The 25,940-nt window shown below is 47.9% G+C and overlaps 2 protein-coding genes across 2 annotated transcripts in view; both read left to right on the top strand.

Moving 5' to 3' along the window:
* Positions 1–7,302: 7,302 nt before the first annotated feature.
* Positions 7,303–10,087, top strand: LOC135511231 (uncharacterized). Its single transcript, XM_064932859.1, has one exon. The coding sequence runs from the start codon at positions 7,303–7,305 to the stop codon at positions 9,364–9,366; it is 2,064 nt and encodes a 687-aa protein (XP_064788931.1). The 3' UTR covers positions 9,367–10,087.
* A 7,312-nt stretch (positions 10,088–17,399) lies between these two features.
* The window catches only part of ppm1ka (protein phosphatase, Mg2+/Mn2+ dependent 1Ka), a 19,893-nt gene continuing 11,352 nt past the window's right edge, over positions 17,400–25,940 (top strand). The window contains exons 1-5 of the mRNA XM_064930711.1: positions 17,400–17,468; positions 18,833–19,133; positions 21,364–21,536; positions 24,300–24,400; positions 25,633–25,798. Of these exons, the coding sequence (XP_064786783.1) occupies positions 18,882–19,133; positions 21,364–21,536; positions 24,300–24,400; positions 25,633–25,798 (692 nt within the window). The 5' untranslated portion in view covers positions 17,400–17,468; positions 18,833–18,881. The remainder of the gene's footprint in view (positions 17,469–18,832; positions 19,134–21,363; positions 21,537–24,299; positions 24,401–25,632; positions 25,799–25,940) is intronic.

The following is a 25,940-nucleotide window of genomic DNA, read 5'->3' as shown; positions in this document are numbered from 1 at the left end:
CATCAGATCCTCCTCTCCACCCTCTCCGAGTTGGGCATCTCCGGCGCGGCCCACGCTTGGATTGCGTCCTACCTGACAGGTCGCTCCTACCAGGTGGCGTGGCGAGAATCTGTCTCCTCGCCACGCGCTCTCACCACTGGTGTCCCCTAGGGCTCTGTTCTAGGCCCTCTCCTATTCTCGCTATACACCAAGTCACTTGGCTCTGTCATAACCTCACATGGTCTCTCCTATCATTGCTATGCAGACGACAGACAATTAATCTTCTCCTTTCCCCCTTCTGATGACCAGGTGGCGAATCACATCTCTGCATGTCTGGCAGACATATCAGTGTGGATGACGGATCACCACCTCAAGCTGAACCTCGGCAAGACGGAGCTGCTCTTCCTCCCGGGGAAGGACTGCCCGTTCCATGATCTCGCCATCACGTTGACAACTCCATTGTGTCCTCCTCCCAGAGCGCTAAGAACCTTGGCGTGATCCTGGACAACACCCTGTCGTTCTCAACTAACATCAAGGCGGTGGCCCGTTCCTGTAGGTTCATGCTCTACAACATCCGCAGAGTACGACCCTGCCTCACACAGGAAGCGGCGCAGGTCCTAATCCAGGCATTTGTCATCTCCCGTCTGGATTACTGCAACTCGCTGTTGGCTGGGCTCCCTGCCTGTGCCATTAAACCCCTACAACTCATCCAGAACGCCGCAGCCCGTCTGGTGTTCAACCTTCCCAAGTTCTCTCACGTCACCCCGCTCCTCCGCTCTCTCTACTGGCTTCCAGTTGAAGCTCGCATCCGCTACAAGACCATGGTGCTTGCCTACGGAGCTGTGAGGGGAACGGCACCGCAGTACCTCCAGGCTCTGATCAGGCCCTACACCCAAACAAGGGCACTGCGTTCATCCACCTCTGGCCTGCTCGCCTCCCTACCACTGAGGAAGTACAGTTCCCGCTCAGCCCAGTCAAAACTGTTCGCTGCTCTGGCCCCCCAATGGTGGAACAAACTCCCGCACGACGCCAGGACAGCGGAGTCAATCACCACCTTCCGGAGACACCTGAAACCCCACCTCTTCAAGGAATACCTAGGATAGGATAAAGTAATCCTTCTCACCCCCCTAAATGATTTAGATGCACTATTGTAAAGTGGCTGTTCCACTGGATGTCAGAAGGTGAATTCACCAAGTTGTAAGTCGCTCTGGATAAGAGCGTCTGCTAAATGACTTAAATGTAATGTAAATGTGGCAGATCTGGAAGAGTCTGGCTGTCTGGCAGATCTGGAAGAGTCTGGCTGTCTGGCAGATCTGGAAGAGTCTGGCTGACTGGCAGATCTGGAAGAGTCTGGCTGACTGGCAGATCTGGAAGAGTCTGGAAGAGTCTGGCTGACTGGCAGATCTGGAAGAGTCTGGCTGACTGGCAGATCTGGAAGAGTCTGGCTGACTGACGGCTCTGGCTGCTTCATGCTGACTGGCGGCTCTGGCTGCTCCATGCTGACTGGCGGCTCTGGCTGCTCCATGCAGATTGACAGCTCTGGCGGCTTCTTGCAGACTGACAGCTCTGACTGTTCCATGCAGACTAACAGCTTTGGCAGCTCCTTGCAGACTGGCAGCTCCTTGCAGACTGGCAGCTCCTTGCAGACTGGCAACTCCATGCAGACTGGCAACTCCATGCAGACTGGCAACTCCATGCAGACTGGCAGCTCCTTGCAGACTGGCAACTCCATGCAGACTGGCAACTCTGGCTGCTCCAAGCAGACTGACAGCTCTGGCTGCCCCATGCAGACTGGCAGCTCTAGCTGCTCCATGCAGACTGGCAACTCTGGCTGCTCCATGCAGACTGGCAGCTCTAGCTGCTCCATGCAGACTGGCAGCTCTGGCTGCTTCATGCAGACTGGCATCTCTAGCTGCTCCATGCAGACTGGCAGCTCCTAGCTGCTCCGAACAGGCAGGAGGCTCCGGCAGCGCTGTAGAGGAGGAAGGCTCTAGAAACGCTGAACAGGCGGGAGACTCCGACAGCGCAGGAGAGGGAGAAAGCGCTGGCTGCGCTGAACAGGCGAGGCGCACTGAAGGCCTGGTGCGTGGTACTGGAACTGGTGGTACTGGATCGAGGACACGCACAGGAAGCCTGGTGCGGGGAGCTACCATCGGAGGACTGGTGTGTGAAGGTGGCACAGGATGGACTGGACCGTGAAGGTGTACTGGAGAGCCTGAGAGCAGGAATGGCACAGGACGTGCAAGGCTAGGTAGGTACACAGGAGGCCTAGTGCGTGAGCCTGGCACATTTTTCACCAGCCGACTAACACGCACCTCAGGACTAGTATGGAGCGCTGACCCAGGTGCCATTAAATCCCTGACACGCTCCGTCGGACGAATCTTATACCTAAAGCACCAAACTAGCAACTCCCTCATTACTCTCTCCTCCAATTTCCCCATTAACTCCTTCACAGTCTCTGCTTCGCTCACCTCCAACACCGGTTCTGGTCTCCTCCTTGGCTCCTCACGATAAACAGGGAGAGTTGGCTCAGGTCTGTCTCCTGACTCAGCCACTCTCCCTCTGAGCCCCCCCCAAAAATTTTTGGGGCTGATTTTCTGGTTTCGCTCTGCGCCGCCGTGTCACTCTTTTCGACTCCATTCTCCTATAGCCCTCTTCGCACTGCTCCAGCGAATCCCAGGCGGGCTCCGGCACTCTCTCTGGGTCGGCCGCCCACCTGTCTATTTCTTCCCACGTCGTATACTCCAATCCTCTGCTGTCCATAACGTCCTCCCTTCGCTGCTCCAGCTGCCTGTTAACACGCTGCTCGGTCCGTGTGTGGTGGGTGATTCTGTAACGGCGTTCTTCGTTTGTCCCAAGAAAGTCGGACCGAAATGCAGCGTGTTGGTTACTCATGATTTTTAATGGAACAAATGACGATACACGAAATAACAAAAACAACAAACGGAACGTGAAAAACCTATACAGCCTGTCTGGTGAACACTAACACAGAGACAGGAACAATCACCCACGAAATACAAAGAAACCCAGGCTACCTAAATACGGTTCCCAATCAGAGACAACGAGAATCACCTGACTCTGATTGAGAACCGCCTCAGGCAGCCAAACCTATGCAACACACACCCCTAATCAGCCACAATCCCAATAACTAAAAAACCCCACTAAGAAATATAACAAACAATAAACCCATGTCACACCCTGGCCTGACCAACTAATTAACTAAAACACAAAATACTAAGACCAAGGCGTGACAGTATCGGTGCTCATTGGCCATTGGACATAAACATTACACAAGTTGGAAATCGCAAATTCAGCAATGAGTGGTTTTGAAGGAATCAGTGGCTAACTGCAAGCATTGCAAAGCAATCATTAGCCTGCTCTTCAGTGGAGTGGGTGTGTGGTCCAAGTCTGGGTTTAAGGGTCTCTTTTCCATGCTTAAAAGGATAAACATTCACATCTATCACAATGGGCCAGAAACGGTTGAATACATTGTCCATGCTGTCTATCCAGCATGACTTCTGCCGCATTTCAAAACAACTGGAAACTCAGAACTGGGAAATCTCAGGCTTCAGTGAGTTCAAGACAACTCAGAACTGGGAAATCTCAGGCTTCAGTGAGTTCAAGACAACTGGGAACTGGGAAATCTCAGGCTTCAGTGAGTTCAAGACAACTGGGAACTGGGAAATCTCAGGCTTCAGTGACTTCAAAACAACTGAGAACTTTGAAAAAAAACGTGCTCCGAATGGGATAATACGGTCCAACTCTGAATTCCAAGTCAGGAACTCTGGCCTCTTTCTAGAGCTCCGATCTGAAGATCACCGACGTCATGAATCAACCTTGTTTTTCCCCCCACAGGGCCCAGCTCTCTTGGAAGCACCATAAGTGCAGAGAAGGCCAGACTTTAATGCCAAAATTTGCCCACAAGGATCGCTGTGAGAACAGCACAAGAAGGTGAGTCCAAAAATGTCTTGTATGCTGCTGCATGAATAATGTAATGCCAGGGAGATATGTATACTGTAGATAAGAGAGTAATACTAAGTGTATGTTGTGCAGTAAGCTGTTAGGACCACATGTGCTTCGTCCTAATAACTTGGTCCCTTTCATTACTTTGCCCACTGTTCTAACTTGGTGGTGTACATATAGCCTATAGCCTGTTTAAGAGAAATTGTATCATTGAATATTGTTAAAGCTTTCATGTCTGCTTATATGCCCCCCCCCCCCCCCCTTTATTTATCATAAGGTCCTGACTTGGTGTACAGGGAGAATTCTGTAGCTGCCATTCAAAGTGCTGAACAAATAGTTATATTGACAAAGTCCATGTCTTAATAGAAATTATGGATTTGCCTTTTATCCACTTATCTTCCCCTTATGCCATTGTTTTGTACATCTCAACTGTCAGTAGAAACCACAAGTCAGCCATGTTTTTTTTTAAGGCAGTAAATGAGGCTGAATGAACTGTTTCGCTGCCAGACAAGGCTTCACTAATAGCCAGGTGTAGCAGTAAGGATTCACTCCATGGTGCTGGAAAGAAAGCTCTGCTGTTGGGACAGCGTTATGTAGACCCTAACAGTTTTTGGGCACCATTTGTCACCGTTATATAGTGCAATTAATGTATTGTTTAGTGTTGTTTAGCAGCTTTGCTGTCATGCATTTACAACATTTTGGGGAGCTTGCCCCAACAAGATTTACATGCTAAAATCGCCACTGTGTAGCACCAAGACCCCCTGAAAATGATCAACACACTTCTTGTGTAGGCTTTACGAAACCCTCCTATTAGGGGGTTAAATAGCTTATAGAAAAAGTGTATGATAACTTGAGACTCGCGACCTAGTTAGCTCGGATTCTCTTCTATTTTGCCCGTCTTCTATTTTCCTCTGCTCTCTCTGCCCCGTGATGTTTTCGTGTATCCATCCTTGAAGGCGTGGTGGCACCCCGCCGCGCGCTCTCTCTCTCTGTCTCTCTCTCTCTCACTCTCTCGCCTCCCTTCAGACTCTAGGATCTCCCATCTCCATCTCTGTCTCCGCCCCTAATGAATGCATCGTTTCATTCATTCACCTACTGTATGCAAAGGGTAGCGAGTCGCGTTCACTGACAAATGAACGACGCACCAAGAAGGACGCGCATTGCAAGTGTATCGTCATCGCTTTGACAAAAACAAAACAAAAAAAACGATTCAAAATAACCGTGGATTTTCTGCTAAATAACTGAAAGAAAACGCGATCTTTCTAAGACGTTCTGTGCCTCCCTATAGGCTGATAACGTTATGGATTCCTTCGCAAGGTCGACAGTAACTTCAGGTAGTGGAATACGAGCGAAAGGTACGTGTGTATGAGGCGTGGGCTAGTTTATTTACCCGTTGGTTGTGTGTAAAGCTGTCGTTTCCGGTATAAACGTTAATTTAGATTCATATGTTTTATTTAACTCACATTAGGTTTCAGGGATGTTTATATATTAACCTATAGGCTATAGATGAGGTGAATATAAGGGCTGGTGTCAATGATGGTCCTGATAAGTTTTAGATTTGCAGGAAGATAACCCAGGAGAGTAGGGGAGAGGAAAGAACAGGAGGGGGGTGATAGGAGAGGACATGAGAGGAGGGGAGGGGAGGGGAGGGGAAAGGAGAGGAGATGAAAGGAGAGGAGGGTAGAGGAGAGGAGAGGAGAGAACAGGAGGGGAGGTTAGGGGAGATGACAGAAGAGAAGGGGAGAGGACATGAGAGGAGGGGAGGGGAGGGGAAAGGAGAGGAGATGAAAGGAGATGAGGAGAGGAGAGAACAGGAGGGGAGGTTAGGGGAGATGACAGGAGAGAAGGGGAGAGGACATGAGAGGAGGGGAGGGGATAGGAGATGAAAGGAGATGAGGGGAGAGGAGAGGGCTGGAGGGGATAGGAGAAGATGGGAGGGGAAAGGAGAGGAGGTGAGTGGAGAGGACAGGAGAGAAAGGGAGGGGAGGGGAAAGGAGAAGAGGGGAAAGGAGATGAGGGTAGGTGAGGGGAAAGGAGAGGAGATGAGGGCAGGGCAGGGCAGGGGAGAGAAGTGAGAAGGGGAGAGGAGATGAGATGAGGGGAGAGGAGAGGAGAGGAGAGTAGAGGGCTGGAGGGGATAGGAGAAGATGGGAGGGGAAAGGAGAGGAGGTGAGGGGAGAGGACAGGAGAGGAAGGGAGGGGAGGGGATAGGAGAAGATGGGAAAGGAGATGAGGGGAGGTGAGGGGAAAGGAGAGGAGATGAGGGCAGGGCAGGGGAGAGAAGTGAGAAGGGGAGAGGAGAAGAAGGGACGGGAGGAGATTAGGGGAGAGGACAGGAGAAGAAGGGAGGGGAGGAGATGAGGGGAGGTGAGGGGAGAGGAAGGGAGGAGAAGGGAAAGGAGAGGTGAGGGGAGAGGAGGGGAGGGGAGGAGATGAGGGGAGAGGAAGGGAGGAGAAGGGAAAGGAGAGGTGAGGGGAGAGGAAGGGAGGGGAGGAGATGGGGGAGGTGAGGAGATGAGGGGAGGAGAAGAAAGGAGAAGAAGGGAGGGGAGGAGATGAGGGGAGGAGAAGAAAGGAGAAGAAGGGAGGGGAGGAGATGAGGGGAGAGGAGAGGACAGGAGAGGGAAGGGAAGGGAAAGGAGAGGAGATGAAGGGAGGTGAGAGGACAGGAGATAAGAAGGTGGGGGGATATTTAGTTTCGTCACATCTGTACTTCAGAGTATCATCAGTGACAACAAATGTAGAATCCTGACACTGCTATGTTTTTTTCCAAGCAAATATTCAAAATGTGTGTTGAGAGAAATCATATCTATTTTCCAATAACACATTTATTGTACTGCAATTCAAGTAAGCCTAATGACTATAATATACATTTGGTCATTCTCCACCAGGCTATCAATGTGAAGCTCAACCATTGACTCCAACAACCAATCAATTCACTTCTAACTGTACCTGAGGGGTTCTAGAAGACAACCGCATTGCCATGGAAACGCCCCCGGATTCCAAGCGGAGGACGGTGGTCGCACAGATGGAGTCGCCCCGCGCAGGAGGTGTGGCTATGCTTGTTGACGTCCTCGGCAACACAGAACCCAACACCAACCGGGGGGTGGAGCCTAAACTCAATCTCCAACTGTCGCCAGGTGAGGCCTCCCCCATGTCGCCGCGGATACCAGGAAGTTGAATGGAGGACTTGGTAGTGGCACCTCCCCTTCCTGTCTGAGGGCTGATTGCACGGGAAAGGAGGGATCATCGCAGAGTAAAGGAGGGAGTATAGATGTGAGCGGAGGAGGGAGAGGAGGAGGGGTATTAAAACCACTAACAACGCCTGAGAGAGAGGAAGCTAAGAAAAGCAGGATCCCTATGGCTCTCCCCCTGAAGACGGACACACACACGCACACACACTCCTCACACACCACACACACCATACACACGACCACTACTAGCAGCGACCGAAGGCTGAGGTCTCCCAACATCAAACACACCACGAGCCCTAAAACACACACACACCGAACAGAACACACCTGGGATGCCAGCTCCAAAGTAGAACACTCCAGAACCCATCACTTGTCTGCGGTGAGCTCCAAGCCCTCGGCTTCCAGAACCATGCAGGGTTCTAAGGATAATCAGAAGGGTTATAGTTCTAAAGGTCCTGCTCCACCACCCGCCCCTCTGGCCACCTCAAGCCCCAAATGTAGAACCACCGTTGACGTGATGCTCACATCAACCACCTCTGACATCATCACAGGGGGACGAGCTTCGGACTCTGACCTGTCGATGGGATCACTAGGGGTCAAGGGCAACACACCCCATAATTCTCCATTCCTGACCCCTGACCCCTTTGCCACGGCAACGGACAACACAGAGACGACTCTAGAAAACGCAGCTCGCCAACTGGAATCCAAAATGGCCGCCAAAGTCTCAGAGGGGTCGTCGACGGGGACGATGACATCACAGAGAGTCACCTGTCTGTCAGGAGGGGGAATGTCCGCAGGACCTACGCTATCCCAGAAGGCCATGCAGCAGAGTGACACGGCGGCAACGTGCGAGGCCCTGGAGAGGGACATCCATCCCCCAGAGTATCGCCGGGATGACGATTGCGCAGGCCGGTTGCTGTGGGAGACCAAGCCACCTGGAGTCCCGCTGGGAGACCCGAGTCACGTGGGAGATGGAAATGTCATCGCCGTCACCGGCGGCAACAACAATGAAGCGTCGTCAAGGGCAACGGAGAAGGGGAAGAAAGAAATGGGAAGAAAGGAGGAGAAGGATAAACACCAGCCTCCAGGGACCTGGAGCTCCAGAGTGCGTAAAGAGGCCGGCACCATGACTAACCCCAGCGAGGTGAGGCGTTCCTGGGGTGAGGCCCGGAGGGAGGTGGGGGTTCAGGCTGTAGTGGAGGTGTGTGACCGCTCCGCCACTACCAGCCCCCGCCTGCTCACCCTGTCACTACGCACTCACCGTGGCAACGTAGGGAAACAGGAAGGGGTTGCTAGTGATGGACAGAGAGACACAGACTCACATTCCAATGGGCTGACAGCTGGGGTTCAGAGGGGGAGTATCCTTGTCTGTGACCTCTGCATGGACCAGCAGGTCAGAGGTCAGGGGTTAAATGGAGAACTGGGGCCTTTGATTGGTTTACAGAGCTGTCAGTCAAGGTTGGTCACACCGCAGAACCAGGAGGCGGGACTGAATGCAGTAGCCCCGCCCCTGTGCTGCATTCCTATTGGCCTAGCCCCATTCCAACACATCTGTCAGATAGATATCGAGCTCTGCAGCCAATCAGAGCACCCGAGCAGTAAAGATAAGCTGCCGACCACCAATGAGGAGCTGCCGACCAGTGTCACCAACGACAAGCAGCAGAAACCATCTGAGACCCACAGCAAAGCTAAAACCAGACAGACAGACAATTCAGGTACCAAGACTAGCCACAAACACAGAACCCACTCCTCTCCTTCCCACTCCTCCTCTTACAGGACCCACAGACGCAAACCAGGCTCGGGCAGAGACAAACAGAAACCGGGGTTGGAATGGAACCAGACTGGATCAGACCTGTTCCAGCCAGACCCAGGGAAGAGTACCACCAAACTGACTGCGGAGAATCCAGAACGAGCTGGTGACCCCGAACAGGAGAGGAAGGACTCTGGGCCGGTGCAGAACGTGGTTTGGGACGAACAAGGGATGACCTGGGAGGTGTACGGGGCGTCGGTGGATCTAGAGAGTCTGGGGTTCGCCATCCAGTCACACCTGCAGTGTAAGATCCGAGAGCACGAGAAACGCATCGGAACACTACGGAAGTCTGTCTCCCTGGAGGTTCCCTCTCCGGGAGCGAAGAAGTGGAAGGAGAAGAAGAAGAAGAGGAGTGTTTTCCGGTCAATATGCCGACCGGGATGCTGCAGGAAACCTCCCGCATCGCCCGCCGGGATGTGATAGGACCTCGGAATGTTTGGAATGTTTACAGACGAAACATTCTAGAACGTTCTAAATCTAGATTGTAGATCCGTTCTAGAACATCACCCGCCAGGAAGTGAGAGAATTTTCAGGAATGTTCGTGGGCATTCCAGAATGTTCACGGATGGATATTCTAGAACAACATTATAGTCACAGGAGGTTGGTGGCCCTCTAATTGGGGGAACGGGCTCGTGGTTACGACTGGAGCGGAGTTAGTGGAATGGTATAAAATACACCAAACACCTGGTTTCCATGGTTTCCATGTTGTTTGCTATCATTCCATTGACTCTTTCCCAGCCTCCATTATTATGATGCTCCTCCCCCTCGGCAGCCTCCATTATTATGATGCTCCTCCCCCTCGGCAGCCTCCCACTGGTTCTAATCTAGAACATCCTGGAACAGCAAACCTGTTCCTGGAATCTGATTACGAGGAGAAGAAGAAGAAGAAGAAGAACGAGGATACATTTTCTACAGTTGTATCTTGGAGTCGTTCTCAGAGATGTTCAATCCGTCAACTGTTGGTAGCACAAGGACACAACCCCCCCCCAAACTATGGACAACTGTCACGCTTTGTTGTGATAACACCTATCTGCTGTTAGCCAAGACAGTAGCCACACGAACAGCAAGGTTATGTCCCAGAAGGCACTCTGTTACACCCTATAGTGTGCTACTTTTGACCAGAGCCCATACAGGGAATAAGGGGGGTGGGGGGGGGGCATTTTGGGACACGGACCATGACCTATACTGTATCACTGTATCATTGAACGAAGAAGATGAGTTTGTAGCTAAAACGGGAAAAAAGGCCATACGGTTATATGATTCTCAAGTATGTCTGAGAGTAGCTACAATACGCTGTTTATCGACATCAGCTGTTTTCACTGAGGAGAGACTCAATATATATTCACATCAGCTGTTTTCACTGAGGAGAGACTCAATATATATTCACATCAGCTGTTTTCACTGAGGAGAGACTCAATATATATTCACATCAGCTGTTTTCACTGAGAAGAGACTCAATATATATTCATATCAGCTGTTTTCACTGAGGAGAGACTCAATATATATTCACATCAGCTGTTTTCACTGAGGAGAGACTCAATATATATTCACATCAGCTGTTTTCACTGAGAAGAGACTCAATATATATTCATATCAGCTGTTTTCACTGAGGAGAGACTCAATATATATTCACATCAGCTGTTTTCACTGAGGAGAGACTCAATATATATTCACATCAGCTGTTTTCACTGAGGAGATCATAGGTGGTATTTTGTATAATAGTTTAGACTAACACTAACAGAAATACATTAATTGTACATTTTACTGTGACACAATGGAATACACTGTATTAGTACTGTATAGGAATGGAGGAAGAACCCTGTAGTATAGGGCTTCACGCGTGCTTGAAGCGCCACCACAGACCCGGGTTCGATCCCAGGCTGTGTCACAACCAGCCGTGACCTGGAGTCCCATAGAGCGGCGCACAATTGGCCCAGTGTCGTCTGGGTTAGAGGAGGGTTTGGCTGGTGGGGGCTCTACTTGGCTCATCGCGCTCTCGCGACTCCTCGGGCCGGGTGCCTGCAGGCTGACTTTGATCGCCAGTTGAACGGTGTGTCCTCCGACATGTTGGTGCGTCTGGCTCCCCGGGTTAAGCGGGGAGGGTGTTTAAGGAGTGCGGTTTAGTGAGTCACGTTTCGGAGAACGCTCGACCATCGCCTCTCCCGAGCCCGTTGGGGATTTGCAGCGATGAGACAAGATTGCAATTGGATATCACGAAATTGGGGGGGGGGGGGGGTAAAATACAACAACAACAACAAACACTGTGGCAAGAAATAACTTTTATTTATCTTATATATCTTATATATGATCACATTCCAGGACTTCAAAATAACTTTATTCATATTTTACAGTATATGATCACATTCCAGGACTTCAAAATAACTTTATTCATATTTTACAGTATATGATCACATTCCAGGACTTCAAAGTAACTTTATTAATATGATACAGTATATGATCACATTCCAGGACTTCAAAATAACTTTATTCATATTTTACAGTATATGATCACATTCCAGGACTTCGAAATAACTTTATTAATATGATACAGTATATGATCACATTCCAGGACTTCAAAGTAACTTTATTAATATGATACAGTATATGATCACATTCCAGGACTTCGAAATAACTTTATTAATATGATACAGTATATGATCACATTCCAGGACTTCGAAATAACTTTATTAATATGATACAGTATATGATCACATTCCAGGACTTCGAAATAACTTTATTAATATGATACAGTATATGATCACATTCCAGGACTTCAAAGTAACTTTATTAATATTTTACAGTATATGATCACATTCCAGGACTTCAAAATAACTTTATTAATATTTTACAGTATATGATCACATTCCAGGACTTCGAAATAACTTTATTAATATTTTACAGTATATGATCACATTCCAGGACTTCAAAGTAACTTTATTAATATGATACAGTATATGATCACATTCCAGGACTTCGAAATAACTTTATTAATATGATACAGTATATGATCACATTCCAGGACTTCGAAATAACTTTATTAATATGATACAGTATATGATCACATTCCAGGACTTCGAAGTAACTTTATTAATATGATACAGTATATTGTAGCACTCCGTTTTAGCTAACTCGTAGTAGCTCTACTATTCCATTAACTTTCCCCAAGATGTCCCCAGGTGTCCAGAAATCCTGCTTGTAATAAACAGCAACCCTGTGAGTCCTCTAACCAGGATATCTGGAACATGTGGGCAATGGGAAAGTGCGTGTCATTTCGATGGCCAATTTCCAGCCAGCTGTAATACAACAGGACAGATTGCCTCAGCATTTCAGAAGCTTTCTGCTTTTACTGTTGGTTAATATTTCATCCACTTCCTCTGTTAGAATCCCCACGCTGACACACACACACACACACACACACAGAGAGCTTTTATTCTGCACTTAGAGGCCTTGCGAGGGAGGTGGGTGGAGGTTAGGAAGTTGTACTGGGTGTCATGATGTGATCAGTGGAATGAAAAGGCGTGTCTCTTGTATCTCCCACAGGACACAGTGTCTAGTACTGGGTCATACGTTAGACTCTTGATGTAATTGCTAACAGAGTTAGCTCTGAGAGGATTTGATTGGTGTTAGCAATAAAAGGGGCAAACGTCCTACCTAGCCTATCAGAGGGCAAGGTGGGAGCTATTACCATATTGCGTACACCTGTCAAATCCACTCAGATCTCCATAAGTGAATGGGACGTAGAGTTTAGGGGTCCATTTGGGGATTGGGCCCTGTGTATTAACACTGCCATACTGATAGAGGAGGGGGGCTCACCTCACCTCCTGTTTCTTTTAGGACTTTGAGAGAATATCTATTGTTCTATTTATGTACTCTATTCACTACACATGATTTGAATTTATCTGGAAAAACTAAAGTCTTTCAAAATTGGAAGAAAACCCTGTGTTTGTTCATTGTTTCATTCCGTGTGGAATACGTGCCCTACTTCTATTTAGAAAGATATATGGAAATATTCTCTCTCTCTCTCTCTCTCTCTCTCACAGAGGCCTGTTTGATTCACAGAGGCTGTTTGAATTATTCACACTGTATTCAAGTAACGGTGCATGTTCGCAGGGATATTTTATTTAAAGGGAGACACAAACCAGCTGGAGAACGGGTTGATGGTGTTCCCTGATCACACACTATAGCCAGAGGAATCAGTCTATGAGGAATCAGTATAGCCAGAGGAATCAGTCTATGAGGAATCAGTATAGCCAGAGGAATCAGTATAGCCAGAGGAATCAGTCTATGAGGAATCAGTATAGTCAGAGGAATCAGTCTATGAGGAATCAGTATAGTCAGAGGAATCAGTCTATGAGGAATCAGTATAGCCAGAGGAATCAGTCTATGAGGAATCAGTATAGTCAGAGGAATCAGTCTATGAGGAATCAGTATAGCCAGAGGAATCAGTCTATGAGGAATCAGTATAGCCAGAGGAATCAGTCTATGAGGAATCAGTATAGCCAGAGGAATCAGTCTATGAGGAATCAGTATAGCCAGAGGAATCAGTCTATGAGGAATCAGTATAGCCAGAGGAATCATCTCATACCTTCATTCCATGGACATGCTGGTGTGTGAACAGCTCTACTGATAAGAGGATGTGTCTCCCTCTAGTGGACAGAGACAGATATCAAATATACAGGGGGCACCTGTACCAAGTCAGTGTGTAGGTGGGGGCGAAGTGTCTATGCATAGGTAACAAACAGACAGCGAGTAGCAGCAGTGTACAAAGGGGGGGGGGGGAGTGATACTGTTCTCATTTTAATTCTCACAGAGACAGACAGTGCTACAGTTAAAGGGTTAACACACCAGAGGAGGCTGGTGGGAGGAGCCGTAGGAGGACGGGCTCATTGTAATGGCTGGAATGGAATTAATGGAACAGAGTCACACACGTTTCCATAGGTTTTATGTTTGATACCGTTCCGTTCCGTTCCGTTCCGTTCCGTTCCGTTCCGTTCCGTTCCGTTCCATTCCGTTCCGTTCCATTCCGTTCCATTCCGTTCCATTCCGTTCCATTCCGTTCCATTCCATTCCGTTCCATTACATTCCATTCTGTTCCATTCCGTTCCATTCTGTTCCATTACATTGACTCTATAAGAAAACATAGGGAAAGGTAAAGGGGGGATAACTAGTCAGTTGTACAACTGAATGCCTTCAACTGAAATGTTTTTCCCACATTTAACCCAACCCCTCCGAATCAGAGAGGTGCGGGGGGCTGCATTAATCAACCTCCAAGACTTCGGCGCCGGGTGAACAGTGGGTTAACTGCCTTGTTCAGGGGAACAGTGGGTTAACCGCCTTGTTCAGGGGAACAGTGGGTTAACTGCCTTGTTCAGGGGAACAGTGGGTTAACTGCCTTGTTCAGGGGAACAGTGGGTTAACCGCCTTGTTCAGGGGAACAGTGGGTTAACTGTCTTGTTCAGGGGAACAGTGGGTTAACTGCCTTGTTCAGGGGAACAGTGGGTTAACTGCCTTGTTCAGGGGAACAGTGGGTTAACCGCCTTGTTCAGGGGAACAGTGGGTTAACTGCCTTGTTCAGGGGAACAGTGGGTTAACTGCCTTGTTCAGGGGAACAGTGGGTTAACTGCCTTGTTCAGGGGAACAGTGGGTTAACTGCCTTGTTCAGGGGAACAGTGGGTTAACTGCCTTGTTCAGGGAACAGTGGGTTACCTGCCTTGTTCAGGGGAACAGTGGGTTACCTGCCTTGTTCAGGGGAACAGTGGGTTAACTGCCTTGTTCAGGGGAACAGTGGGTTAACTGCCTTGTTCAGGGGAACAGTGGGTTAACTGCCTTGTTCAGGGGAACAGTGGGTTACCTGCCTTGTTCAGGGGAACAGTGGGTTACCTGCCTTGTTCAGGGGAACAGTGGGTTACCTGCCTTGTTCAGGGGAACAGTGGGGTTAACTGCCTTGTTCAGGGGAACAGTGGGTTAACTGCCTTGTTCAGGGGAACAGTGGGTTAACCGCCTTGTTCAGGGGAACAGTGGGTTAACCGCCTTGTTCAGGGGAACAGTGGGGTTAACTGCCTTGTTCAGGGGAACAGTGGGTTAACCGCCTTGTTCAGGGGAACAGTGGGTTAACCGCCTTGTTCAGGGGAACAGTGGGTTAACTGCCTTGTTCAGGGGAACAGTGGGTTAACTGCCTTGTTCAGGGGAACAGTGGGTTAACTGCCTTGTTCAGGGGAACAGTGGGTTAACTGCCTTGTTCAGGGGAACAGTGGGTTAACTGCCTTGTTCAGGGGAACAGTGGGTTAACTGCCTTGTTCAGGGGAACAGTGGGTTAACTGCCTTGTTCAGGGGAACAGTGGGTTAACTGCCTTGTTCAGGGTAGAACAACAGATTTTTGGGACCTTGTCAGCTCGGGGATTCGATCCAACCTCACGGTTACTGGCCCAATGTTCGAACCACATCACGTACTTGATGATGGAAACACCACTGGCAACAAACTCACCTGAAGGGAACGGAAAGACGGGGTTAGAGAGGAAAAAGAGTATTTCAATTGCTTATCTATTTATTAACTATTTCATTTGCTTTGGCAATGATAACATATGTTTCCCATGCCAATAAAGCCCTTAAATTGAATTGAGAGAGAGAGAGCGTTCAAGTCGTCATGACCACAAATACAAATTCCATCTAGACAACGTTGTCCTGGAGCACACAAAAAACTATACATACCTTGGCCTAAACATCAGCGCCACAGGTAACTTCCACAAAGCTGTGAATGAGCTGAGAGACAAGGCAAGAAGGGCCTTCTATGATATCAAAACAAACATAAAATTCAACATACCAATTAGGATCTGGCTAAAAATACTTGAATCAGTTATAGAGCCCATTGCCCTTTATGGTTGTGAGGTCTGGGGTCCGCTCACCAACCAAGAATTCACCAAATGGGACAAACACCAAATTGAGACTCTGCACGCAGAATTCTGCAAAAATATCCTCCGTGTACAACGTAGAACACCAAATAATGCATGCAGAGCAGAATTAGGCCGATACCCGCTAATTATCAAAAATCCAGAAAAGAGACGTTATATTCTACAACCACCTAAAAGGAAGCGATTCCCAAACCTTCCATAACAAAGCCATCACCTACAGAGAGATGAACCTGGAGAAGAGTCCCCTAAGCAAGCTGGTCCTGGGGCTCTGTTCACAAACAGACCCCACAGAGCCCCAGGACAGCAACACAATTAGACCCAATCAAATCATGAGAAAACAAAAAGATAATTACAAAAAAAAAGAAAAATGTACAAAAATATCAGAGCAAACTAGAATACTATTTGGCCTTAAACAGAGAGTACACAGTAGCAGAATACCTGACCACTATGACTGACCCAAACTTAAGGAATGTTTTGACTATGTACAGACTCAGTGAGCATAGCCTTGCTATTGAGAAAGGCTGCCGTAGGCAGACCTGGCTCTCAAGAGAAGACAGGCTATGTGCTCACTGCCCACAAAATGTGGAAACTGAGCTGCACTTCCTAACCTCCTGCCAAATGCATGACCATATTAGAGAGACATATTTCCCTCAGATTACACAGATCCACAAAGAATTAGAAAACAAACCAGATTTTGATAAACTCCCATATCTACTGGGTGAAATACCACAGTGTACCATCACAGCAGCAAGATGTGTGACGTGTTGCCACAAGAAAAGGGCAACCAGTGAAGAACAAACACCATTGTAAATAAAACCCATATTTATGTTTACAGTATTTATGCTCCCTTTTGTACGTTAACTATTTGCACATCATTACAACTCTCTCTCTCTATATATATAACATGACATTTGAAATGTCTTTACTCTTTTGGAACTTCTGTGAGGTTTTATGTGTTTGATTCCGTTCCATTCTATTCCATTCCGTTCCGTTCCATTCCGTTCCGTAATGTTTACTCTTAATTTAATTGTTTATTTCACGTTTGATTATTATCTATTTCACTTGTTTTGGCAATGTAAACACATAAGAGAGAGAGAGAAGAGAGAGAGACAGAAGAGAGAGAGACAGAAGAGAGAGAGACAGAAGAGAGAGAGACAGAAGAGAGAGAGAGAGAAGAGACAGAGAGAGAGAGAGAGAGATGAGAGAGAGAGACAGAGAGAGAGAGAGAGAGACAGAGAGATGAGGGAGAGACAGAGAGAGAGATGAGAGAGAGACAGAGAGAGAGACAGAGAGAGAGAGACTGAGCGAGAGAGAGAGGGAGAGAGACAGAGAGAGAGACAGAGAGAGACAGAGAGAGAGACAGAGAGAGAGAGGGGGGTTGGGAGGGGGGAGGGCAAGAGTGAGAGATACTACATGGCGCAAATAGACCTGGCACACGGCCAAAACCACACACACCCCTGTACCCTATTGGCCGTGTGTTGTTTGAATGATGATTGGTGCGTCAGGGCACCGTTTAAAATGCATGGAGCAAAGCCCCTCAAGACCAATTCAGAGCTGGGAACAGTTTTCACCTGCACGTCGGGAAGGCCCATTCAGCCATTAAGAACTGCAAAAGTGAGTTGAAATGTCCGTTTTTTCCCCTGTTTCTGACAGTACTATTCCGATTATTTATTATGAGGTAGAAATAACTATCCAGTCGGTTTCTTCTATTCTACAGTTTCTGATGATAGTTGTGTTTTTCTTTGAGTAGTTGACCACATACAACTAAATACATCCCTGCATATATAAAACACAACAAATAACACTAGATGCCAGAGTATTCTCTAGTGGTATTTTTTAAATGAAAATAGAATAACCCACGCATCCCTTGTTATTGTTCTCATGGCATCTCTCGTGCTATTTGTGCCGTACATGACACTTGTTTTACATTTTCACACATAGGCTAGTTGTTTTGTTACTGGCTGTGTCTAGACTTTACAGTTCAGGGAGTTTTAGTATTGTAATGAAGGCATGGAGCAGGTCTCGAATCCACTACTTTCTAGCCCGAAGCCCAGCGCGCTGTGCCGCTCAAGCAGAGTCGTTACACCCCTCTTTCAAAGAGCGGGTCGTCGCGCTAGGAACACGCTCACCGGACAAGCACACGCACTGTCGTGGATGCAAGGTCCGATCCCACTTCTGACACCAGTGTCATGAAACAGGCAGGGAAGCAGGTCTCGAACCCTCGACCTTCTAAAGCCCTAAGTCCAGCGCTCTCTCCGCTGTGCCGCAAAAGCATGCTCAAACGGCAGAATCGATATCCGCGCGCATAAACCCAGGGTCGTCACAGTGTTCTGTTCATAGACTTCTGATCATGGAAATCATAAACTTGTCATGCGTCTACAACTACATTTAAATGTGTCTACCGTGTCCACAGTGTGTCCGGAATCCCCTTTCCTGCGCTATATTCAAATGCCGGTATGCATTCTACAAACGGTGGAATAGGCAATATATGATATATTACACAACTGAAGACAGTAGCTAACTAGCCATCTAACCTCTGTAGCTCGCCAGCAAGCTAGCAAATAACACTAAAGGGATTTTTCCACTCTAGCAGGGTTGAAATTTGACTGACTTGTTGGAAAGGTTTCATCCTATGACGCTGACCACTTCAGTAAGGCCATTCTACTGCCGGTGTTTGTCTATGGAGATTGCATGGCTGTGTGCTCGATTTTATACACCTGTCAGCAACGGGTGTGGCTGAAATAGGCAAATCCACTATTTTGAATGGGTGTCCACATACCGTAGTTATGATGTATATTTGGACTGTAAAAGTGGGCCCCATGTTTCACTGCCATGCACATCTCCCTCTACCCTCCCCTCTCTCCCTCTACCCTCCCCTCGCTCCCTCTCTCTCCCTCTACCCTCCCCTCCCTCTACCCTCCCTCTACTCTCCCCCCCCCATCTCTCTCTGACTGTGATCTTCATCTTGTATTCTCCAGGGAGAGACCCTCCATCGAACCTCTACTCTCAAACAGTCCAACCGCGATCATGTCTTCGACTATGTTCATCAACCTGGTACGCTGCGGTCGGTCTCCGTTCGGACGCCACACTGCCTTTCTGACTGCACGGTCCCCCTTGTCCCCCCCAGCCTCCCCCAGTGCGGCCCAGGTCCGGTGGAAGTGTACTGCTCGGTTTGTCCCTGACGCTAGCGGTCGACCGACCACCTGGGACTCCTTTGGGATCTGGGACAATAGGATAGAGGAGCCCATTCTGCTGTCTCCTAGGAAACCCATCCCACAGGTATGTGTTATATACAGTCGGGTCTATAAATATTTTATATTTTTAATTTGAGGTCATTTACATCCAAATCAGGAAGAACGGTGTAGGAATTACAGCACTTTTTACATGTGCCTCCCCCCCCCCTCCCATTTTAAGGGCTCAAAAGTAATTGGACAAACTAACATAATCATAAATTAAATTGTAAATTTGAATACTTGGTTGCAAAACCTTTTCGGGTCAATGACTGCCTGAAGTCTGGAACCCATAGACATCACCAGAGGCTGGGTTTCCCTGCTCTGCCAGACCGTTACTGTATCTTCAGTGCGACTGGGTCCTGGACTTCCTGACGGGCCGCCCCCCAGGTAGTGAGGGTAGGAAACAACATCTCCACCTGATCCTCGACACTGGGGCACCGCAAGGGTGCATTCTCAGCCCTCTCCTGTACTCCCTGTTCACCCGTGCACGCCTCCAACTCAATCGTCAAGTTTGCAGACGACACTACAGTGGTGGGCTTGATTACCAACAATGACGAGACGGCCTACAGGGAGGAGGTGAGGGCCCTCGGAGTGTGGTGTCAGGAAAATAACCTCACACTCAACGTCAACGTCAACAAAAGAGATGTTAGGGTCATCGTGGCATGAAGACGTGGACCAAAGTGCATCGTGGTTCATGATTTATTAATAGAACCAACAACAAATAATAACAAAGAGAAAGAACGAAACCAAAACAGTTCTGTCTGGTGCCGACACAAAACCAGAAAACAACTACCCGCAAACGCAGGTGGAAAACAGGCTACCCAAGTATGATTCTCATTCAGAGACAACAATAGACAGCTGCCTCTGATTGAGAATCACACTGGCCAAACACACAGAAATAGAAAACATAGAACACAAAACATAGAATGCCCACCCCAACTCACGCCCTGATCAAACCAAAATAGAGACATAAAAAGGATCTCTAAGGTCAGGGTGTGACAGGTGGGCTTGATTACCAACAACGACGAGACGGCCTACAGGGAGGAGGTGAGGGCGCTCGGAGTGTGGTGTCAGGAAAATAACCTCACACTCAACGTCAACAAAACAAAGGAGATGATCGTGGACTTCAGGAAACAGCAGAGGGAACACCCCCCTATCCACATCGACGGGACAGTAGTGGAGAGGGTAGTAAGTTTTAAGTTCCTCGGCATACACATCACAGACAAACTGAAATGGTCCACTCACACAGACAGCATCGTGAAGAAGGCGCAGCATCGCCTCTTCAACCTCAGGAGGCTGAAGAAATTCGGCTTGTTACCAAAAGCACTCACAAACTTCTACAGATACACAATTGAGAGCATCCTGTTGGGCTGTATCACCGCCTGGTACGGCAGCTGCTCCGCCCACAACCGTAAGGCTCTCCAGAGGGTGGTGAGGTCTGCACAACGCATCACCGGGGGCAAACTACCTGCCCTCCAGGACACCTACACCTCCCAATGTCACAGGAAGGCCATAAAGATCATCAAGGACAACCACACTGCCTGTTCACCCCGCTATCATCCAGAAGGCGAGGTCAGTACAGGTGCATCAAAGCAGGGACCGAGAGACTGAAAAAAAGCTTCTATCTCAAGGCCATCAGACTGTTAAACCCCTAACATTGAGTGGCTGCTGCCAACATACTGACTCAACTCCAGCCACTTTAATAACGGGAATTGATGTAGAATATATCACTAGCCACTTTAATAAATTGAAAATGTATCAACTTATCATTAGCCACTTTAAACAATGCCACTTTATATAATGTTTACATACCCCACATTACTCATCTCACATGTATATACTGTACTCTATACCATCTACTGTATCTTGCTTATGCCGTTCTGTACCATCACTCATTCATATATCTTTATGTACATATTCTTTATCCCTTTACACTTGTGTGTATAAGGTAGTAGTTGTGGAATTGTTAGGTTAGATTACTCGTTGGTTATTACTGCATTGTCGGAACTAGAAGCACAAGCATTTCGCTACACTCGCATTAACATCTGCTAACCATGTGTATGTGACAAATAAACTTGATTTGATTTTTTAAATAGATAATTAACAAAAGTGAAAAAAAACAATACAAATAAACAGTAAACATTACTCACAAAAGTTTCCAAAGAATAAGGACCTTTAAAATGTCATATGTCCCTCTCTCTCCCCCACACTCTCCTCTCCCTCTCTGTCACTCTGTCTCTCTCTCCTCTCTAACCCTGTCTCTCCACTCCGTTCAGGTGAGTTTGTCCCATGTGGGCACTGCGTCTCTGCTGGGTCATCGGAGGGAGAATGAAGACAGGTTACAGGTGGTTCGACTCAGTGACAGCATCCTGTACTTGGCTGTGTTCGATGGACACGGAGGACCACACGCCTCAGAATACTGTCACACCTACATGGAGAAATACATTAGGTACCCGCTCTCAATTCAATTCAAGTTAAGGGCCTTTATTGCTATGGGAAACATGTGTTAACATTACCAAAGCAAGTGAAATAGATAATAAACAAATGTGAAATAAACAATAAAAATGAACAGTAAACATTACACTCACAAAAGTTCCAAAAGAATAAAGACATTTCAAATGTCATATTATGTCTATAAACAGTGTTGTAATAATATGAAAATAGTTAAAGTGCAAAAGGGAAAATAAATCAACATAAATATGGGTTGTATTTACAATGGTGTTTGTTCTTCACTGGTTGGCCTTTTCTTGTGGCAACAGGTCACACATCTTGCTGCTGTGATGGAAAACGGTGGTATTTCACCCAGTAGATATGGGAGTTTATCAAGATTGGATTTGTTTTCGAATTCTGTAGGTGATGGCTTTGTTATGGAACATTTGGGAATCGTTTCCTTTTAGGTGGTTGTAGAATTTAACGGCTCTTTTCTGGATTTTGATAATTAGTGGGTATCGGCCTAATTCTGCTCTGCATGCATTATTTGGTGTTCTACGTTGAACACGGAGCATATTTTTGCAGAATTCTGCAGCAGAGTCTCAATTTGGTGTTTGTCCCATTTTGTGAATTCTTGGTTGGTGAGCGGACCCCAGACCTCACAACCATAAAGGGCAATGGGCTCTATAACTGATTCAAGTATTTTTAGCCAGATCCTAATTGGTATGTTGAATTTTTGATGGCATAGAATGCCCTTCTTGCCTTGTCTCTCAGCTCATTCACAGCTTTGTGGAAGTTACCTGTGGCACTGATGTTTAGGCCGAGGTATGTATAGTGTTTGTGTGCTCTAGGGCAACAGTGTCTAGATGGAATTTGTATTTGTGGTCCTGGCGCCTGGACCTTTATTGTAACACCATTATTTTGGTCTTACTGAGATTTACTGTCAGGGCCCAGGTCTGACAGTCTGTGCAGAAGATCTAGGTGCTGCTGTAGGTCCTCCTTGGTTGGGGGACAGAAGCACCAGATCATCAGTAGACATTTGACTTCAGATTCTAGTAGAGTGAGGCTGGGTGCTGCAGACTGTTCTAGTGCCAGCGCCAATTCGTTGATATATATGTTGAAGAGAAGCGGGCTTAAGCTGCATCCCTGTCTCACCCCACGGCCCTGTGGGAAGAAATGTGTGTTGTTTTTTGTTGCCGTACACTTGTTGTTTGTGTACACAGATTTTATAATGTTGTGTGTTTTTCCCCCAACACCACTTTCTATACATTTTTATAGCAGAGCCTCAAGCCAAATTGACTCTCCCTCCCTCCCTCCCTCCCTCCCTCCCTCCCTCCCTCCCTCCCTCTCCCTCCCTCCCTCCCTCCCTGTGTTTCTCTCGGGGGGGATAGCCTCCCCACTATTTACAGTTATACACACATTAACATTAGTAGAGACAATAGGAGCACACACACAACACACACCTATCGCTCACTATAATATCAGACATCGTTCATTTGCCTTTTTCACAAAGCAAAGTAGTGAAAAATGCAGTGTCTCATTCCAACCAGGACTGTCTTGATAATTGACTATCGTAGACTACTGCAGGCTATAACTGGGCCTCTATTAAACTACTGCAGGCTGGGCCTCTATTAGACTACTGCAGGCTATAACTGGGCCTCTATTAGACTACTGCAGGCTATAACTGGGCCTCTATTAGACTACTGCAGTCTATAACTGGGCCTCTATTAGACTACTGCAGACTGGGCCTCTATTAGACTACTGCAGGCTATAACTGGGCCTCTATTAGACTACTGCAGGCTATAACTGGGCCTCTATTAGACTACTGCAGGCTATAACTGGGCCTCTATTAGACTACTGCAGGCTATAACTGGGCCTCTATTAGACTACTGAAAAAGTAAAGGGCAATGGGTTCTATAACTGATTCTCCCTCCCTCCCTCCCTCCCTCCTTTGATCTTTCTTTCTTTCTCTCTCTCTCTCTAATTCTCTGTCTCTCTCTCTCTCTCTAATTCTCTGTCTCTCTCTCTCTTATTCTCTCACTCCCCCTCTCTCTCTCTCTCTCTCTCTCTCCTCACCCCCCTCTCTCTCCCCCTCTCCCCCCCTCTCTCTCTCTCCCCACCTCCCCCTCTCTCTCTCTCCCCCCTCTCTCTCTCCCCCCTCTCTCTCTCTCCCCCCCCTCTCTCTCTCTCTCCCCTCCCCCTATCTCTCTCTCTCTCCCCCTCTCTCTCTAATTCTCTGTCTCTCTCTCTCTCTCTCTCTCTCTAATTCTCTGTCTCTCTCTCCCCTTCTCTCTCTCTCCCCTCTCCCCTCTCTCTCTCTCCCCCTCTCTCCCCTCCCCCTCTCTCTCTCTCCCCCTCTCTCTCCCCTCCCTCTCTCTCTCTCCCCCTCTCTCTCTCCCCCCCTCTCTCTCCCTCCCCCTCTCTCTCTCTCCCCCCCTCTCTCTCCCCTCCCTCCCTCCCTCTTTTGATCTCTCTTTCTTCTCTCTCTCTCTCTCTCTCTCTAATTCTCTGTCTCTCTCTCTCTCTCTAATTCTCTGTCTATCTCTCTCTCTCTCTTATTCTCTCTCCCCTCCTCTCTCTCTCTCCCTCTCTCTCTCCCTCCCCCCTCTCTCTCCCTCCCCCCCCTCTCTCTCTCTCTCCCCCCTCTCTCTCTCTCTCCCCCTCTCTCTCTCTCTCTCTCTCTCTCCCCCTCTCTCTCTCCCCCCCCTCTCTCTCTCTCCCCTCCCCCCTCTCTCTCTCTCTCTCTCTCCCTCTCCCCCCTCTGTCGGTGTTGTGTCTGTAGAGAGGCCCTACAGCAGGAGGATGACCTGGAGAAGGCTCTGACCCAAGCCTTTCTGGAGGTGGACAAAGCCCTATACACACATCTCTCTTACTTTGGCAACGGTAAGAGACACTCACACTCTCTTACACACACACACAACGCCTCCACTGATGAAGTTGGACAATAAATCAAATTTCAATAAAGCCCTTTTTTACATTTTTTTAGCCGATGTCACAAAATGCTTTTTTAGAAACTGATGTAAACGCTCCCTGAAAACACTCCACCTTTCTAATCGACCTGGTCGGGGTATCCTGGAAGGATATTGATCTCATCCCCTCAGTAGAGGATGCCAGGTTATTGTTTTTAAATGCCTTCCTAACCATCTTAAATAAGCATGCCCCATTCAAGAAATGTACATTATATTTTACAACCAGGAACAGATATAGCCCTTGGTTCTCTCCAGACCTGACTGCTCTTAACCAACACAAAAACATCCTATGGCGTTCTGCATTAGCATCGAACAGCCCCCGTGATATGCAACTTTTCAGGAAAGCTAGAAACCAATATACACAGGCAGTTAGAAAAGCCGAGGCTAGCTTTTTCAAGCAGAAATTTGCTTCCTGCAACACTAACTCAAAAAAGTTCTGGGACACTGTAAAGTCCATGGAGAATAAGAACACCTCCTCCCAGCTGCCCACTGCTCTGAAGATAGGAAACACTGTCACCACTGATAAATCCACCATAATTGAGAATTTCAATAAGCATTTTTCTACAGCTGGCCATGCTTTCCACCTGGCTACTCCTACCCTGGTCAACAGCACTGTACACCCCACAGCAACTCGCCCAAGCCTTCCCCATTTCTCCGTCTCCCAAATCCAGTCAGCTGATGTTCTGAAAGAGCTGCAAAATCTGGACCACTACAAATCAGCCGGGCTAGACAATCTGGACCCTTTCTTTCTAGAATTATCTGCCGAAATTGTTGCCACCCCTATCACTAGACTGTTCAACCTCTCTTTCGTGTCGTCTGAGATTCCCAAATATTGGATAGCAGCTCCGGTCATCCCCCTCTTCAAAGGGGGAGACACTCTTGAGACACTCTTGACCCAAACTGCTACAGACCTATATCTATCCTACCCTGCCTTTCTAAGGTCTTCGAAAGCCAAGTCAACAAAATGATTACAGACCATCTCTCTCTCTCTCTGTCCTCTGTCTCTCTCTCTCTGTCCTCTCTCTCTCTCTGTCTCTCTCTCTCTCTGTTCTCTCTCTCTCTCTCTGTCTATCTCTGTGTCTCCCTCCATCTCTCTCTCTGTCTCTCCCTCCCTCCCTCCATCTCTCTCTCTCTCTCTGCCCCCAGCTTCCTTCCTGACTGCGGGGACCACGGCGACAGTTGCCGTTTTACGAGACGGCGTGGAGTTGGTGGTTGCTAGCGTGGGGGACAGCCGAGCGTTGCTATGCAGGAAGGGGCGGGCCAAGAAACTCACAATTGACCACACCCCTGACCGGAAGGATGAGAGACAGAGGTTTAAACCTGAACCTATCTATTGTAGAAGTTAAGAGAGAGAGACAGACAGAGAGAGGGGGGTACAGTGACGTGTGTGCGTGTGGGGAGGGGGGGGGGGACCAAGTACATACGATGCATTAGAAAAGTATTCAGACCCCTTC

Source organism: Oncorhynchus masou, chromosome 23 (assembly GCF_036934945.1).
Source record: "Oncorhynchus masou masou isolate Uvic2021 chromosome 23, UVic_Omas_1.1, whole genome shotgun sequence".
Taxonomy (NCBI): domain Eukaryota; kingdom Metazoa; phylum Chordata; class Actinopteri; order Salmoniformes; family Salmonidae; genus Oncorhynchus; species Oncorhynchus masou.
This window is presented reverse-complemented; position numbering and strand designations above follow the sequence as displayed.

Bases quoted from the DNA above. Each gene is read 5' to 3' on its own strand.
- LOC135511231 (XM_064932859.1), top strand. From the start codon at position 7,303: ATGGCTCTCCCCCTGAAGACGGACACACACACGCACACACACTCCTCA.